General features: G+C 35.3%; 1 protein-coding gene across 20 annotated transcripts in view; it reads left to right on the forward strand.

The window, feature by feature from the left end:
• Positions 1 to 18,971, forward strand: part of HERC1 (HECT and RLD domain containing E3 ubiquitin protein ligase family member 1) — a 208,431-nt gene that overhangs the window by 103,268 nt on the left and 86,192 nt on the right. For all 20 annotated transcript variants that reach the window (XM_081507446.1, XM_081507454.1, XM_081507461.1 and 17 more), the window contains 5 exons: positions 6,423 to 6,474; positions 13,084 to 13,352; positions 15,059 to 15,274; positions 18,344 to 18,464; positions 18,704 to 18,941. In XM_081507446.1, coding sequence (XP_081363572.1) covers positions 6,423 to 6,474; positions 13,084 to 13,352; positions 15,059 to 15,274; positions 18,344 to 18,464; positions 18,704 to 18,941 — 896 coding nt within the window. The remainder of the gene's footprint in view (positions 1 to 6,422; positions 6,475 to 13,083; positions 13,353 to 15,058; positions 15,275 to 18,343; positions 18,465 to 18,703; positions 18,942 to 18,971) is intronic.

Below are 18,971 nucleotides of genomic sequence, written 5' to 3' on the forward strand. Positions count from 1 at the left end.
GGTTTCCCCCTCTCTTGTCTTATGTCTTCAACATTTTGCTAGATAACATACCTGAAATACAAATCTGTTTATATCTCCTGTACTTAAAATCTTTCAGTAGCTCTCAGTTATCTATCAAAAAAGCCTCAGGATCTGGATTGCAGGCATTTAAGGTAAAAATCAAAGAAATGAGATGCTGATCTATATAAGAAGTAGGAAGTAATGTGTGCTGTAGTATGATGGGCTAAATAAATTATAGAATGAGAACAGTCTGATAGCTTCTATTTGAGTAGCTTTGGACTTGGAGTTGATAGCTAGATTTTCATTTTGACTGTTCCTTTGCCTTTTATGTGAATCTGTATGTGCTACTTTACCTCTCTGGGCTTTAGTGTCCCATTGTGTGATATAAGGATAGTAATGGCCTGTTGTGTATGTGATAATGTGTTAGACTTGACTACTGTTTTAGAGTTGGCTACTGACCCTGATTCTACTGCTGAAGAGCTTTTTTTTTTTTAACTTATATTTTATCGAAGGATAATTGCTTAACAATGTTGTGTTGGTTTCTGCCTTACAATAATGTGAATCAGCCATAAGTGTGTGTGTGTGTGTGTGTGTGTGTGTGTGTGTGTCCCCTCTCTCTTGAGCTTCCTTCCCTCCCACCCTTTTATCCTATCCCTCTGGGTCTTCACAGAGCACCAGGCTGAGTTCCCTGTGTTATACAGTAACTTCCCACTAGCTATCTGCTTTATACTTGGTGATATATATATTTCAGTCCTACTCTCTCATTTTATCCCACCCTCTCTTTCCCCCCACTGTGCCTACAAGTTCATTCTTTAGGTCTGCATCTCTATTCCTGCCCTACAAATAGGTATATCAGCACCATTTTTCTAGATCCATATATATGCATTAATATACAATATTTATTTTTCACTCTCTGATTTACTTCACTCTGTATAACAGGCTCTAGGTTCACCCACCTCAGTTCAACTGACTCAAATTCGTTCCTTTCTATGGCTGAGTAATATTCCACTGTATATATGTACCACATCTTTATTCATCTGTTGATGGACATCTTGTTTACTCCCATGTCCTGGCCATTGTGAATAGTGTTGCAGTGAACACTGGGCTATGTGTGTCTTTTTGAATTGTGGTTTTCTCGGGGTATATGCCCAGTAGTGGGTTTGCTAGATCATATGGTAGACTTATTCCTAGTTTTTAAAGGAATCTCCATGCTATTCTCCATAGTGACTATATCAGTTTACATTCCCACCAATAGTACTAAGGGTTCCATTTTCTCTACATCCTCTCCAACATTTATTGTTTGTAGATTTTTTGATGATGGCCGTTCTGACCAGTGTGAGGTGATACCTCACTATAGTTTTGGTTTGCATTTCTTTAATAAGGAGCGAAGTTGAGAATCTTTTTCAAGTGTTTGTTGACCATTTGTGTATCTTCTTTGGAGAAATGTCTGTTTAGATCTTCTCCCTGTTTTTTATTGGGTTATTTGCTTTTCTGATACTGAACTGCATGAGCTGCTTGAATATTTTGGAGATTAATCCTTTGTCAGTTGCTTTGTTTGCAGTTATTTTCTCTTATGAAGGTTGTCTTCTCATCTTATTTATAGTTTCCTTTGCTGTGCAAAAGCTTTTAATTGGGTCCCATTTGTTTATTTTTGTTTTTATTTCCATTTACTCCAGGAGGTGGGTCAAAGAGGCTCTTGCTGTGATTTATGTCAAAGAGTGTTCTGCCTGTGTTTTCCTTCAAGAGTTTTATAGTTTCTAGCCTGTATTTTTGGGTTGATTGATACAATCCACTTTTAGCTCTGAAATGCCTCTCTTGTGTGAACGGAGAAAATAGATGTGAAAGTGTTCTTGAGGAGTATGGAGTGCTACATAAATATGAAGCTGTTGTTTAAAAGAAACTTCTAAGTGTAAAAGATTCCTCCTCTAGGAAAGTTGAACAGTGTCTTCAAGCAAGTTTCATTGTATGTTTTTGTTTGTTCTTCCTCCTTTTCTTCTTCATTCCCATTAGTATCTCTGTGTCCCGATTCACATTCCCAGTCTTACCATCTACTGAGAATTCCTTTCTGTCCCTTTGATTTTCCAAGTTGATCAGTCTCTTTATTTATTCTCCTAACTCTGTGACAATTTTATAACAGATCATGTCACTTTTCTCCTCGGAACTTCCAGTGACTTATAGGGGTCTATACCATTCTATATATCCTGGCCTCACTCTTCTCTGGTCTCCTCTGCTACTCCTCTCTTCCTTGATGACCCTCCTTCTTGCCACACTGACCTCTTGGCTTTTCCGTGAACATACCACACAACTTCCCCATAGGACCTTTACAAGGCTGTTTTTTCTAATTGGAATACTGTTGTCTGCAGGCAAATCCCCTCATTTCAAGCCTTTGTTCTGATGTTACTTTTTCGGTGATGTCTACCCTGACCACTCTGTTTGAAACTCCAGTTTGCCCTCCTTTCCAGATGTTCACTCCCTGTCCACTTTGCCTTGCTTGTCCCTCCCACTCCACCCCTACAGTGAAAGTGAAAGTCACTCAGTCATGTCCGACTCTTTGCAACCCCGTGGACTATACAGTTTATAGAATTCTCCAGGCCAGAATACTGGAGTGGGTAGCCTTTCCCTTCTCCAGGAGATCTTCCCATGCCAGGGATTGACCCAGGGTCTCCTGCGTTGCAGGTGGATTCTTTACCAACTGAGCTATCAGAGAAGCCGATACCCAGGTCTCCTGCATTTTCTGCACTGCAGGCAGATTCTTTACCAGCTGAGCCACAAGGGAAGCCGAAGAATACTGGAATGGGTAGCCTATCCCTTCTCTTCCTGACCCAGGGATTGACCCAGTGTCTCCTGCATTGCAGGTGGATTCTTTACCAACTGAGCTGTCAGGGAAGCTGATAACCGCCCCCTGCCCCCACTCCCACTCCCACCCTCCGCCCAGTAGCTAGCGTTATTTATTTGCTATATTTATCAATTTCTCTTAGCCTACACTAGAATAAAAGTTCCTGAGGACAGAAATTTTTGCTGTTTTATTCACGGCTGTATCCCAAGGACCTGTAGTGCCTGGCACATAGGAGATAGTCATTAAATATTTTTTTAAAAAATGAATGTTTGATCTATTTTGGTAAAATTTCTGTACCTATTTGTTCTTTCAGCTCTTTAATTTAGGCCCTTGTTACCTTTGCCTGAATGGGGAGTTTTCAAACTGATCTCCCTGCCTTTTCCAGTCCTTCTCCTTCAGTACTGCTGCCAGAGCTGGAGCTCTTAAAAACACCCAAAACAAGAACACACTCACCAGCAGAACACCTGCTGGTCATGCTACCTTCTTATTCATGCTACCTTCTTATTAAAAAAACCAAAAAACCAAAAAACTCAGTGACTGCCCAGAAATCAAAGATTCTGGAAGATATTGTCTGCCTGCTTTTGAAGCCCGTTTCCTTGCAGTAATCTGTAATTTTGCCATAGCATAGTAGTCCATCTGCCCCAAACATACCTTTTGAGCCTCTACTCAATGATCGTTTGCCTTAAATGTCCTTTTCTTTTGTTGATGAAGTCTTTCCTCTCTCCTAAGGACTGGTTAAAATGTCACCTCTTCCAAAAATTTACCTAAGATTACTCAACAGTGACTTGTTGTTTCCCTGACAGTTTGTTAGTACCTCTAATAAACCACTAATGATTTGTCTCATGTTGGACTTACTTAATTAAAAAAAATTTTTATTTATTAATTTTTAAACTTTTGGCTGCACTGGAACTCTGTTGCTGCTTGTGGACTTTCTCTAGTTGTTGGATTTACTTATAAATTATTAGTATTTGTTTCCAGTAGACCTATTCAAAGTTCTAGAGTTCCTTTTTTAATGCCCCTCATATTTCCAACATTGTGTTTTGCACATTGTAAATAATTGATAATTCATTTCAACTGACATGAAAAGGTAAAAAATGAGAGTTAAAGTGGCATACTTTTTGGAAATAAACAGTGAAATCTGATTTAATCACAAAACTATTTATTTTGATCTGGGGCCTGACACTTTTTAGCTTTCTGAGCTCCAGAATTTTTATCTTTGAAATGGGGAATATCTCTGCCTGTTATACTTGCCTCCCTGGGTTGTTGTGAAAAACAAGTTTAGGAATACAATTTAAACTGAAAATGCTGAAAGTTATGTTTTCAAAACATAATAGGAAGACAAATTAATGGAGGTGGGTTGAACTTAGATCTAACTGCCAAGTCTGGTTTCTATAGTTTTAAAAAATTTAATAAACATAATTTTTAAAAAGATGGACTCTTGATCATCTTTTCTTATGGAATATTTAGAGAGATAGTGTCATAAAAAGTGGAAAAGTCAAGAACTAGAGAGAGCAGATTCTCTTGTTGATGAGGAGACCTAGGCTGAGCCTTCAGTTTTGAGCCACACATAGACAAAGAGGACCAAGCCGTGGGGGCAGTGTGAGATTTTCCAGCTGAAATATGTTACCCTTCTGTCTGAGTTTATTTAGGATTATAATTCATATCTTTAATATGATAGTAGTACTTATTCATCCTGAATTGTTACTGAATGAAATGCTTTCTTAAAATAACTGAAGTTAACCAGCTTAATGCTAAACCTGTGTTTTAATCTTCTTTTATAAAGAGTATTATGTGATACATTATCTGCTTCTCTTGTTTTAGTAAACAGAGAAACCTAAGTCAACAGTTACATAGTTAAACCTAAGTTTAACTATTTGATTGACAGATGTTATATTTATCATCATTTCTTACTGTACTCCTAATCTACCTCCCTCATTTTCCTACCCCCTTCTTTCACAAAAAAATTGATTTAGCATACAAAAATAAATACTATTTATAAAAGTATAAGAGAATGAAATAGAACTAGAAGAAGCTGAGAAAGGAAAATAAAGTCCTGAGTAAGATTTGGATACCTCCTCATGTATCCTGTGATGTTCTCCTAGAGATGGACCACTGAATAGGAAAAATATGAGTTGCATGATTCACAGTGACTAAAAGATAAAAACAAACAAAAAATAAAAAGTTTTTATTTTCTAGAAAAACTGAGATGTTTCTGGTTCTGAGGCCTGAGATAAATTTCTTCAATAATCCCTAATGGCAAACGTACGTTTGATGAAAATGTTACATTGCATGACATGGTAATACCTTCAGGAAATCATGACAACTCTTTGGTGTTTTCTCCAGCACCAAATGGCCTAGGAGCATGCTTATTTCTGGTGTGTGTGTATATGTAAAACAAAATGTATTTATCCACAATGTGGGTTACCAGGAAAAGATTTTCCAAATAACATTTCCTAAATAGATCTGTTTTGTCACTTCTGCAGGCTTTCTTCTTTGCCACCAACTTTTTTATTGTGTGATAGAGTGCAGTTGAAATTACTGAGATCCTAATGTCATATCTGTGCATTAATCTAAGTTATGAGTTTGTATAGACAACCAGTATATGGTTGTCTTTACATAAGAGAGAGTAGATAGTTGCACCAGTGCCTCCCCACCACACACACACACAGAAATATACTTCTGTTCTTCCTAAAAGCCTGCACTGTTTTATTAAGATGACTGCAGTTTCACCAATTTGAGATTTCTTTATTTTAACAGATTTTTAAAAACCTTTTAAAATACAACTAGAAGGCTTAGGACTGTCTTAGTCTTCTGTTAGTGTGGATTTATAAGATTCTCTTCTTCTGTACACCTAGCCAAGGCTAATAGTTTTAGAACCAATAGAAAGTGAAGGTAGCTGCTACTGCTGCTGCTAAATCGCTTCAGTCATGTCCGACTCTGTGCGACCCCATAGACGGCAGCCCACCAGGCTCCCCCGTCCCTGGGATTCTCCAGGCAAGAACACTGGAGTGGGTTGCCATTTCCTTCTCCAGTGCGCGAAAGTGAAAAGTGAAAAGTGAAAGTGAAGTCGCTCAGTCGTGTCCGACTCTTCGTGACCCCATGGACTGCAGCCTACCAGGCTCCTCCGTCCATGGGATTTTCCAGGCAAGAGTACTGGAGTGGGATGCCATTGCCTTCTCCGAAGTGAAGGTAGAACAAGTAGTACTTTTGGAAAATGAGACTTTGCTACAGGGGCTTTAGGCATCTTGAGGGTATTAATAAGAGATCATACTGTGTTTGAAAGATAAAAGACAACAATTTTGAAGAGGAAATGGTGACAACAAAGAAAAAGTTCTGCTACTTTACACTGTTAATTAATATACACATTGACTTTGTGTATTAGTTTCTCAGAGTCATGTGCCTGAGCTTTCTTAGAGCTGTTTTCATTGGGTTTTTAGAGACTTTTTTTCTTAGCCTAACTTGACTGGTGAATAAGTAGCACATTGCTATAATTATATAGAATATTTTTTATTCTAGTATTCTCTTAAATCTTAATCTTGAAATTATTTTCACAATTAAATTTTATTATTTATTTTTGACTTAACAGAGTGGAAGACGAAATGTTGATTTGGATTTGGCATCATCTCATAGAAAGAGAGGTGAGGATTAAATATTAAATATCTGATTAAATTAAGTAGCTCTTTTTATATCTGATATATTTAGATATGAATGTCATTGAAGCATTATTGTAAAAAAAAATTAGAAACATTTTGTCAGAAAAGTTAAGAGGGAGATCATTTTCTTGAAAATAATACTCTTAAAAAAAGTCTGGGAATGTATAGAAGTTAAAAATCGGTTCTGTTTCTCGTTTGTTGTGTTTTGACTTTTTAAAAATTTTGTGGATTCTGGAAGTGGTACTTTACATTGTGGAGGAGTTATGGACGTAATTTTCTATACTTTAGCTCACTGGTATAGTTGCTGTAGTTCAGATGGTATTACAGGGAGAGCTCTTTACCTCATTTACCTTTCATACACATATATACACTTTTAAACTGAGAATTTCTAATTTTTTTCCTCTTTACCTCTCAAGATAAAACATGTAAGAAATAAACAGGTGATTTCTAAAAATGAAATTTTCCCATGAGGAGCAATTTTAGAGTGTTATCAAGAGTTAAATTTATTTGTTAAAAGCTGTATCTTAATGAACAATATAGTTAACTCTTGTTTATTATGTACCAATAGATGGAAAGAACAGCAGTTTTAGATAATACAAATCCAAGGTAACTAAAAACTCACCAAGTATTATTCTTTATTAATTTTCATTTTTTATTAAACCCATTTATTCTGTGGTTGTGAAAATGTGAAGTGTTAGAAGTTGCTGCTAGTGGTAATTTCCTAAGAGCTGGTGAGAAAACTTTTTTCCTCATGATATTAAATCTTGTATGTTTCAGAATTGAACCCTTCTCTTGATAGCTTCCTTGGCAGGATATTAGGTTTACCTACAGGTAAAAAAAGTGAGAAGGGAAAACTGAGATATTAGAGGAAGCAATGCACACACAGTTTTTTCATTTTTGTATTTGTAACTTAGAAGAAATGTTGGTATTTATACTTAGAATACTAAGAATGATTTTTTTGAACTATTAGGAGTTATGAGGACTAGAGCTGGTACTTTCTTTATTGAAAAGTCTTTTAGTACTATAACATATCAAAGCTGTTGGGTTCCAAAAATATTATAGAGTATATGTGATATCAAAGAAATTAGTGTTGTTTAATGTCATAGGCAATGTGTATTTTATTGTTTTCTAATTCTTTGAAAATTGGCAATTCATGTGCCATAATTAGCCAGAAGTATCGTTTTCTTTAACCACTTGAGTTAGGAATTAAATTTTTGGAACATTTTTACTGTCCTAATTTTGGTGAGCTCAGGTGAAAGTTGTTGCTTTAATTTCTATGTTATATTAATGAAAGGATGGCTTCAAACTCATTGAGTAGCATAAGGGATCCAACCTGTCATATTAAGAGCTTCCTACTATACTGATGCACTCATAAGTGTTATTCCATTGGCTAAAATTACTTTTCTCTCAGATCTTTATTATACTTATGAAAATATAAATTTGAGATTTAGTTTTTTATAACTATGTCAGCATGTAGCAGAGTAATCTTTGGAATAAAACAAAAAGTGGCATTTTTAGCTTTGAATTAAGAATAACAGAATTCAAGTGTAAATTACTTAGAAATTAATATGACACTTTAACTATCCTAGATTTGCTCCCTGTTCATAATTTTAATCAGTTGCCCTGTAAGTAGATTTCATGTGGTTTTAGAGCTAAGTAGATACAAATGAATTAATTATCCAAGTTCAGTTTATGGGTAAACCAACTTTTCCAAAATTTCAAGATAGTACCAAGACCTGTCAACTTCTTGAAACTTTATTTTATTGGAAACAGGCAAATAAATAGGACCTCATGGGAAAATTTTGTTTAAATTACCCATTTAGGAGGTTATAATAGGGAGGCAAACTTGTTATTATGTTAATTATGATGATATCACTTAATGTGGTACCAATTTATTCTAGTAATCATTACATCTTAATGTTCTCAGGCAAAAATTTTGCTGATAGCTTTGTTCCTAGGAGTAGGTGACTAGAAAATAGAAGAATTACTGTTCTAGGAAGAGCAGCAAAAATAATTTTCAATCTCATGAATCCTGGTGTTTGTGGATTAAACAATGAAAATGTATACTTAATAGTTTCATTTATTTAATTATAATGAATTTCTTTCTTTAAAAGAAATTAACATTGAAAATACACTTGGAACGTTATATTTTGAAAAGAATTTTTTAAAATCATGTTTATTTAGAGACTACCCTCTGACCACAGTGGGATTTTGTTTTGCTCGTAAATGATGGTAAAATAAACCACCCTGTTTTTTCCTTATTTATTGTCAAAATGGACCAGATGTCATAAGCTATAACATGCCTATCTTCAATTGGGCAGATGAACCTACCAACTCTGAAAACTTTTTGGAGCAGTTCAGGTGTTCTGATTCTGACTTGAGCTATGAAGGACAAGCAGATGTCCAGCCAAGTGAGAATTCTTCTATGTGCTTATTTATCCCTTTCCAGTATTTTGAGAAGAAAATGTAAACTTTTTTCTCTCACTTTTCTTTTTCATTTTTTAGTCTAGTAGTCCTGAATTATTGAAAGTTTAGTAAGAGAAATTAGAGATAGCAATATTTATTGTATCTGTTATTGAAACTAAATGGTAGATTAATGACAATTAATGGTTGTATACACATTTCAGCTGCTCTTAATATACCTCCAAAGACTACTCCTTGAGAGGGCCTAGTGCCTATAATTTCAGTATTTGGCATTGGGGGTACTGGAATTCATGCTATTGAACCATGATTGCTTCTTTTCCCCTCATTCCAGTAATGTTTCACAATTGGTACAAGGTCTTGGTCCAAGAAAGTGAATATGGTAGGAGGGAGTAAAGTAAGCAAATAAATTGAGCTCAGCTAACTTGCTCATCAGAGCTAAATTCTAAACCAAATAAATATCACAAATTACTTTAAAAAGAGACAGGTGATCTGTATTTCTGCTTAGCACCTCAGAAGTAATATCAAATTTGTATTCGTTAAACACATAAAAACTGTTTGCTATATGCTATTGTGCTAATCACTTCAAACATATTAACCCATTTGATTCTCATAATAGCTTGTCAAAATTCTTGACAAAACCTGTTAAACTTGTTAGTATTTGGGTACTTTGAAAAATACATAAAAGATTCGCTGTAGTTGTGCAGAACTGAGCGCCTTCTTTACTGAACGACAATGCCTTTTTGCAGATACTTTAGTTTTTGTATTTAAGCTGAAGCTGATATAATCAGTGAAAAATGGTGGCGATACCAAAGCAAAAATTTAAGAAGGAGCATCATGGTTTGATTTCACCACCCTGCCCTAGGTCTTTAAATATAGTGTTGGCGTTTTATTGCTAAATAATATCAGGAGCATTTATCAACATGTGTGTTTCATGATATGACTTGTATGAGTGAATGCTGTTTTATCTATGCATTTCAAATTAGATTGTATAAAGAAGAACAAATGTGAATGTTGTCTCCTGTATGAAATTTCTCCTTTTGTCTTCTGATTCTTGTTGTGGTAGTGTATTTACTCCTTTTTGGCCAGTTGAGCCCCAGAAAAAAGAAGAGCTTCAAGCAAGTACATGATGGCATGTTTAATTTTTTTCCCCTTCTAGCTTGCCTACATATTTTATGGTTTATAAAGTATGTATTGCAGCTCTGCCATGTTCATTTTGAAAATTCCACATAAGAACCAAAGTTATAAGGACAAGTAAACAATCTCAAATTTCTTGTTGGATTTCATAGTTTCTTTTTATAGTAGGAGACTCTGAATTAATATTAAGTAGGAATTGGGTCAGTCACAGTTACTCTATAGAGGCTTTTGATATGCTTTTCAGACACAGTATTTCCTATATTCAGACAAAACAGTACAGAACAAATTAGTTATGTTATTGTAATTTTTTTTTAACAATTATAGTTTTTTATCTCTCATTTCCATACTATGTGATTTTGTGTTTCAAAGTATTTTTGATATTAGCCTAAACATTTTGGTTATAAAAATTTATTTATCCTAATGCTTTCAGGTAGCATCTTTCTTGTTCTTTCTTTTGTTCACACAAAGTTTTGTTTGGTCTATACACTTAATAAATTGCATGTTTTAAATTAGGGGTCAGAAAACTATGAATAGTGGGCTAAATGTGGATTGCTGTCTTTGTTTTAAAGTTTTGTTGGAACACAGCCACACTCATGTATTATCTATGGCTCCTTTCACATTACAACAGAAGAGTTGAGTAGTTGCATGAACCGTGAATAATCCACAAAATCTAAAATATTTACTAACTGACTCCGTTAGATAAAGCTTGCTGACCCCTGCTTTAAATTGCAGAGAGGACTTAATTTGGGGATTGGCTACCTATTCCATAGGATATTTTAGAATATATTAAGGTAATTCACTTCTTACAGATTCTTCACAATTGAACCTTCGTGTAGGCAGACAGTGGAATTCCCATGGATCAATGTTTTTTGAGTTGATTAACAACAAGTATTTGTAAGATCACCTCCCATAAACTTAAGGAATTAGTTTTATTAATTTAGAACATCATTTTCTTTGAGCCTCTGTTTCCTCAAGTGAGGAAGCTGGACTAGATAATCTTTAAGGTCGCTTTTACATGTGTGGTTCTAACATTAACTCTTTGCACAATTTATTTTCATTTTGAAAAGCAATTATAAGTATTATAAGGTTGAAGAACTTTTTATTCTGAAATTTTTTTATTGAGCTCAATGCTAAGAGCCAAAAAATATTATTTGTAAGTTAAGGTTAACTCCAGATTTTGATTTTGGAATGCTTAAGGAAATGAAAAGTGAGTCTTTCTTTTTTTCCACATTCCACATTCCCCTGCTTTATTTTTTAAATATCATTTTTAATTAAATACACTATGCATCCATGACATTTTTCTTTGGATTTTTACTCTTTTCTGTTCTACTTGTGAAAATAATCAGCTATACAGTTAGGGGAAATTTTCAGATTGGTTATTTCTATTTCAATAGAACTGAAAATCTAACATTTTTTAATCTTAAGAATTCTTGCTAAAATATGGAAGACAGATAAACCATATATCCTTTGTCATTCTAAATTATTTTAGTAGAACTCATATAAATTATTTCATAGCTGGTTTATAATATTAACTGCCTATTGTGAATTCCTGTGTCTCATTTTGAAGTCCTAAGGTTTTCCTGACATCAGTGTAATAATTCAGAAATAAGTTATACAGTCAATATTGTGTTAGTTCATTTTCTCTGCGGGCATTAGTAGTCCTCTTCCCAAATCTTTTCAATCTAGTATGTAACAAATGTAATTTTTTTAATACATATTTTATTAGGTACCTCATTCCTAATAGAAAAATTTGGTGGGTTCACACAGTAAGATATTCCACAGCACTCAAAGAAATGAACTGTGGCTACATGGAATAATGTGAATGAGTATAAGCAATTTTATACTGAAAACATAATATACAAAAAGATTACATAAAGTGGTGCTTTTTTATAACGTCACAAGCAACTAACACTAAACATTATTTGTCTTGGGAATACATATAAAACAATATTTGACAGCAATAATGAAAGCGTTAGGTGGGAGGACACAGGAGAGAGATGGGTTGTGGGGAGGAACAGATAGTACTCTGCCAAGTTTCCTATTTCTTGTGTTCACATGTATTATAAATATAAATACAAAAGCAGGCCATGCATGGACCAATGATGAGAGTGTATCAATAGCCAGAGTATGATTAAGCTAACTCATGTACCTGAGATCAGTTAAACCAAAAAAGACAAAGCTTGTAAGAATTAGACATTGATATATTTATTTAAAGCCCCTGCTGGCACATGACTTGGACAATGTTGTGATCACACTTACTAACAGTTTTGCTGTCTAATGTAAAGATTTTAAGCTATAAAATGCCCTTTGGCAAAACTAATGATATTAGCCACTATTGTTACACCATTTGGTAATTTTATGTAGATATAATTTTATAGTAAATCTTACATATTCTTATCTGTGAAACTTTGCTTCTATAAAGGAGTTTCACAGCCTGCAATAAATATGCATATAACACAGTGAAAATGTTTCTTACGTTAATGAAACCCAAAGGGTGATGTTTATGTCTCCTTTTTGTGTAAGTTTACTTGCCCTTCTATATTCATTTTTTTGGTAATATTTCATTGCAGATATGTAGACACTTTGCACAATCTTAATTCACTCTTTTCAATGATAATGTTAAATCAGATGAAGTTCTATTGCTAGTTGATCTTACCAGCAGTGTCTTAAGTGCCTAGTTCTGTTGTGGTCATAAATGATGGTCTGGTTTTACTGCAGAGCCTTTTAAGCTAAGCATTTTGAGAACAGCTTCTGCCTTTCTTTTTCTTGTGGCAGCGTGTTGCTAAAGCGCTTACAGAGACACTGGTACATTAAACAGGGCTTTCCCTTTCTTTTCTTACATTGCTCTAGTTTTTGTTTGTTTGTTGTTTTTTAGCAAAGCATTTTGCTCAGATTCACTTAATGCATGCATGTATTCAAACATAAGTATCCATTCCTCACCAGTTGGTATGGTAGCAGCACTCAGCTCTCATCTAGTTTCAGAATGTATGTTCTACTTGATCATCCCTGATGCATGTTTGTTCTGTTTGTATGTAGGTCCTATGCACAGTCAATTGGAATCCCTGAGTGACTCGTGGACTCGCCTGAAACATAACAGAGACTGGTTGTGCAACTCCTCTTACTCCTTTGAGTCTGATTTTGATCTTACCAAGTCTTTGGGAGTTCACACTTTGATTGAAAATGTTCTAAGCTTTGTGAGTGGAGATGTGGGGAATGCCCCAGGTTTTAAAGAGCCAGAGGAAAGTATGTCTACAAGTCCCCAGGCCTCCATCATTGCAATGGAGCAGCAACAGTTAAGGGCAGAAGTAAGTTTTTGGTATTTACTCCTTGTGAGGGACTATGAACCACTGAATGTACAATTAATAGGAAAAATTTTTCCTTTTCTTCTACTCCTTGCCTCCCTCTTTCCTTCACCTGAGCATTTTGATGTTGCTGTCTTAACTGGAGCAACTTGATATTTTCTTTTCAGTGAACAATAGTTTATTTTTAATTGCTGTCTTTTAGAACAAGATACTCTAGTCACTAAGTGTTTCCTTGTCTCCTAGAAACTATAATAAGATTGGTGGGTGACCATACAGATCTGCTGTTAGAGTCTCCATTTTTGACACATTTGTCTCTGTTTAAAAAGGGCTAGATTAAGTTTAAAAAAAAAAAAAAGGGCTAGATTAGAACATCATGGTAATAATGATGAATGCTAAAGTTAGTGAACAAAGCCTCTTAAGTATCTCCCTCAATATATTTATTAATGATTGTGATTTTAACATGTCCTCAAATTCTTTGATACTCTTCGTTCCAGGAGGTTGAACTTAATTTTCCTCCTCTTAAGAGTAAGCTGGACTTAGTGACTTAGAGCTAACAGAGTGTGAAAATGGGGGGATAAAATAGTAATTTTACTTCGCAGAAACCTGGCAGACATCATCTTAACCAAGTGATCAAGATTAATATCACCATAATTAATAGGTTATGCTAATATCATGCATGGTGATAATAATATGATGAGAGGGAGACTTTGTAATATTCTTCCCCCAAACATGAGAAAACATCAGGAAAACTCAAAATGAGGAACATACTGTGAAATACAGGAACAGCCCTTTGTAAGCGTCAGGGTCATGGAAAACAAAGACAGAAACTGTCACAGACTAAAGGAGACAAGACACTAAATGCAGTGTAATATCCTGAATTGGATCTTGAAACATAAAAGGGGCATTATGGGGAAACTAGTGAAATCCAAATAAATTCTGTGGTTTGGTTGATAGAGTTGTACCAATGTTAATTTGTTTTTGATAAGTGTACCATAATTATGTAAGATGTTAACAGTAGGAGAAACTTGGGGAAAGTATACAGGAACTCTTCTGTAGATACAAAATTATTTCTAAATAAAAAGTTTATTAAAAAAAAAAAAAGAGGAATAGGCCAGTTGACTGCTGTGGTGGATGTTTGTCCTCCTAAGGAAGATAGAGCCCAAAGTTCAAGAGAACCACATTGAGACCTTTTGGGACTACTTCTTCTAATTCTTGAACTAAAGAGTATTCATTCTATATAACATTATTATAAGAAAAGGAAGCAGTTTCCTTACTACCTGACCCTTTTGAAACCTTCACATGTATCTCCTCATGAGCATCACAGTAGTTCTGTGAGTAGATTAAAGTACTATTAGCCTCACTTTATACATGAAGAAACTGAGACTCAGGAAATTAGGTGAGTTTCCCAAGACTGCATAGTAATTGGACTACTCTGGCCTTTAAACTAGGTCTCCTGCATCTGGATTTACTACTTTTTCCACTGTACTGTGTAACTTCTTTTATGCTGAAGTATGCTGCAGAGACCTTAGAGATATTTTAATTTTCAAAGTCATAATAGTAAAATAATTATTTATGTCAATAGAACAGATTCCTAGGAAATATCAAAATTTTCTGTACACTAAGAAATATATTGTCTATGATGTAGAGAGTTATTTATGTCTCAGTTCAGTGAAGAATTCTAAAATATGTTTATTTTACCTTTTCGCAAGCTCCGTTTAGAGGCACTTCATCAGATACTTGTTCTGTTGTCTGGAATGGAAGAAAAAGGTAGCATCTCTCTGACAGGAAGCAGATCGAGCTCAGGTTTCCAGTCGTCCACTCTGCTCACATCTGTGAGGCTGCAGTTTCTAGCAGGGTGTTTCGGTTTAGGCACTGTTGGACATGCAGGAGCCAAAGGAGAGAGTGGCCGATTGCATCACTATCAGGTAGGTGACAGAGCTGTCCTGTGAGGATGACACCTTGCAGTATATTCAGATTTTAGCTGTATTTACAACACCAGTTTAATAATGCTAAACTTTTTGGTGTTTAGAATTGAGGTTTAAAAATATCAAGACCTAAATGACTTAATGATATCATTGGTTTCATTTCTTGAGTAATAAATAATAGTGTAGCTACAATTAGATAAACCAATAGGTAAGCTATGGTACTGTTGTACTTTTAGATTCTTTGCCGGCTCAGTTTTATTACCCATTAGCCAAATTGCATAGAGGTAGATTTAAGTTGGGACAGGGTTGGTATATGGGAGGATGGGTTTCAAAAATTTACGTTTTAGGCTTGATCAAATTTACTTAGTTTCTCTGGTTGTTTGAACTGTTTTTTTAAGTGTTTTCTTCATGTCTTCCATGTTTAGAGAGGAAAAATGCTTTGTGGGAAAGGAGAAAGATTATATAGAATCAAGAATTTTCAAGCATTGAAAAATAAGTTTTAACTTTTATATACTGAAATATATGAAATGGTTAAAAACCACCATAGGGCTCTAGTATAGACTAGGGATAAAATGCTATTACTTTCTTTTTTTTTTTTTTTTTTATAAATTTATTTATTTTAGTTGGGGGCTAATTACTTTACAATATTGTAATAGTTTTTGCCATACATTGACAAGAATCAGCCATGGGTTTACATGTGTTCCCCTTCCCGAACCCCCCACCCACCTCCCTCCCCCTCTCATCCTTCTGGATCATCCCATTGCCCCGGCCCTGAGCCCTTGTCACATGCATCGAACATGGAATGGTGCTCTGTTTCACATATGACAATACACATGTCTCAATGCCATTCTCCCAGAACGTCCCACCCTCACCTTCTCCCTCAGAGTCCATAAAATTGTTCCATGCATCTGTGTCTCTTATTCTGTCTCGCATATAGGGTTATCGTTACCATCTTTCAGATTCCATATATATGCATTAGTATACTGTATTGTTGTTTTTCTTTCTGGCTTACTTCACTCTGTATAATGGGCTCCAGTTTCATCCATCTCAGTAGAACCGGTTCAAATGTATTTTTTTTAATGGCTGAGTAATATTCCATTGTGTATATGTACCACAGCTTCCTTATCCATTCATCTGCTGATGGACATCTAGGTTGCTTCCATGTCCTGGCTATTGTAAACAGTGCTGCGATGAACATTGGGGTACACGCGTCTCTTTCAATTCTGGTTTCCTCGGTGTATATGCCCAGCAGTGGGATTGCTGGGTCATATGGCAGTTCTATTCCCAGTTTTTTAAGGAATCTCCACACTCTTCTCCATAGTGGCTGTACTAGTTTGCATTCCCACCAACAGTGTAAGAGGGTTCCCTTTTCTCCACACCCTCTCCAGCATTTATTGCTTGTAGACTTTTGGATAGCAGCCATTCTGACTGGTGTGAAATGATACCTCATTGTGGTTTTGATTTGCATTTCTCTAATAATGAGTGATGTTGAGCATCTTTTCATGTGTTTGTTAGCCATCTGTATGTCTTCTTTGGAGAAATGTCTGTTTAGTTCTTTGGCCCATTTTTTCATTGGGTCGTTTATTTTTCGGGAATTCAGCTGCAGAAGTTGCTTGTATATTTTTGAGATTAATTGTTTGTCTGTTGCTTCATTTGCTATTATTTTCTCCCATTCTGAAGGCTGTCTTTTCACCTTGTTTATAGTTTCCTTTGTTGTGCAAAAGCTTTTAATTTTAATTAGGTCCCATTTGTTTATTTTTGCTTTTATTTCCAATATTCTGGGAGGTGGGTCATGGAGGATCCTGCTGTGATTTATGTCGGAGAGTGTTTTGCCTATGTTTTCCTCTAGGAGTTTTATTGTTTCTGGTCTTACGTTTAGATCTTTAATCCATTTTGAGTTTATTTTTGTGTACGGTGTTAGGAAGTGTTCTAGTTTCATTCTTTTACAAGTGGTTGACCAGTTTTCCCAGCACCACTTGTTAAAGAGATTGTCTTTTCTCCATTGTATATTCTTGCCTCCTTTGTCGAAGATAAGGTGTCCATATGTGCGTGGGTTTATCTCTGGGCTTTCTATTTTGTTCCATTGATCTATATTTCTATCTTTGTGCCAGTACCATACTGTCTTGATGACTGTGGCTTTGTAGTAGAGCCTGAAGTCAGGTAGGTTGATTCCTCCAGTTCCATTCTTCTTCCTCAAGATTGCTTTGGCTATTCGAGGTTTCTTATATTTCCATACAAATTGTGAGATGATTTGTTCTAGTTCTGTGAAAAATACCATTGGTAGCTTGATAGGGATTGCATTGAATCTGTAGATTGCTTTGGGTAGAATACTCATTTTCACTATATTAATTCTTCCAATCCATGAACACGGTATATTTCTCCATCTGTTTGTGTCCTCTTTGATTTCTTTCATCAGTGTTTTATAGTTTTCTATATATAAGTCTTTTGTTTCTTTAGGTAGATATATTCCTAAGTATTTTATTCTTTTTGATGCAATGGTGAATGGTATTGTTTCCTTAATTTCTCTTTCTGTTTTCTCATTATTGGAGTATAGGAATGCAAGGGATTTCTGTGTGTTAATTTTATATCCTGCAACTTTACTATATTCATTGATCAACTCTAGTAATTTTCTAGTAGAGTCTTTAGGGTTTTCTATGTAGAGGATCATGTCATCTGCAAACAGTGAGAGTTTTACTTCTTCTTTTCCTATCTGGATTCCTTTTATTTCTTTTTCAGCTCTGATTGCTGTGGCCAAAACTTCCAAAACTATGTTGAATAGTAGTGGTGAAAGTGGGCATCCTTGCCTTGTTCCTGACTTTAGGGGAAATGCTTTCAATTTTTCACCATTGAGGATAATGTTTGCTGTGGGTTTGTCATATATAGCTTTTATTATGTTGAGATATGTTCCTTCTATTCCTGCTTTCTGGAGGGTTTTAATCATAAATGGATGCTGAATTTTGTCAAAGGCTTTTTCTGCATCTATTGAGATAACCATATGGTTTTTTTCTTTCAAAAGTATGAAGTGTTATTGTTGTTAATAGAAAAGGTAAATCTTTATGTGTAATTTAGGATGGGATCAGAGCAGCTAAGAGAAATATTCAGATTGAAATCCAGGTGGCTGTGCATAAAATTTATCAACAATTGTCTGCTACCCTGGAGAGAGCCCTGCAAGCCAACAAGCACCACATTGGTGAGTAACTGCACATGCAAATGTAAGATGCAAATTGCAATTTTGCCTGGGGTTATAGTAGGTAGCTAATGTTCTGTGTTTAATAGCATTAGTAGGTCAGCTTACCTGTAAAGAATAAATACTTGAAAGTGTAATAGTGTTCCATAGTACCATTTATGTTTTGGAATATGACTTATTTTAGTAAATGCTTTGTTAACTTCAAAGAAGATTCTCAATTGTCTTTCTCTCTTTTTTTCTAGAAGCCCAGCAGCGTCTCCTTTTGGTTACAGTTTTTGCCCTGAGTGTTCACTATCAGCCGGTGGATGTTTCTTTGGCGATTTCCACTGGTCTGCTAAATGTATTGTCACAGTTATGTGGCACAGACACCATGCTAGGACAGCCTCTTCAGTTATTGCCAAAAACAGGTGTTTCCCAGCTTAGCACAGCTTTAAAAGTGGCTAGTACAAGGTTGCTCCAGATTCTAGCCATCACTACAGGGTGAGCATTGTGGACCTCTTGATAAAACTT

Source organism: Giraffa tippelskirchi, chromosome 7, assembly GCF_054371585.1.
Source record: "Giraffa tippelskirchi isolate mGirTip1 chromosome 7, T2T-mGirTip1v1.2.pri, whole genome shotgun sequence".
NCBI classification, from domain to species: Eukaryota; Metazoa; Chordata; class Mammalia; order Artiodactyla; family Giraffidae; genus Giraffa; species Giraffa tippelskirchi.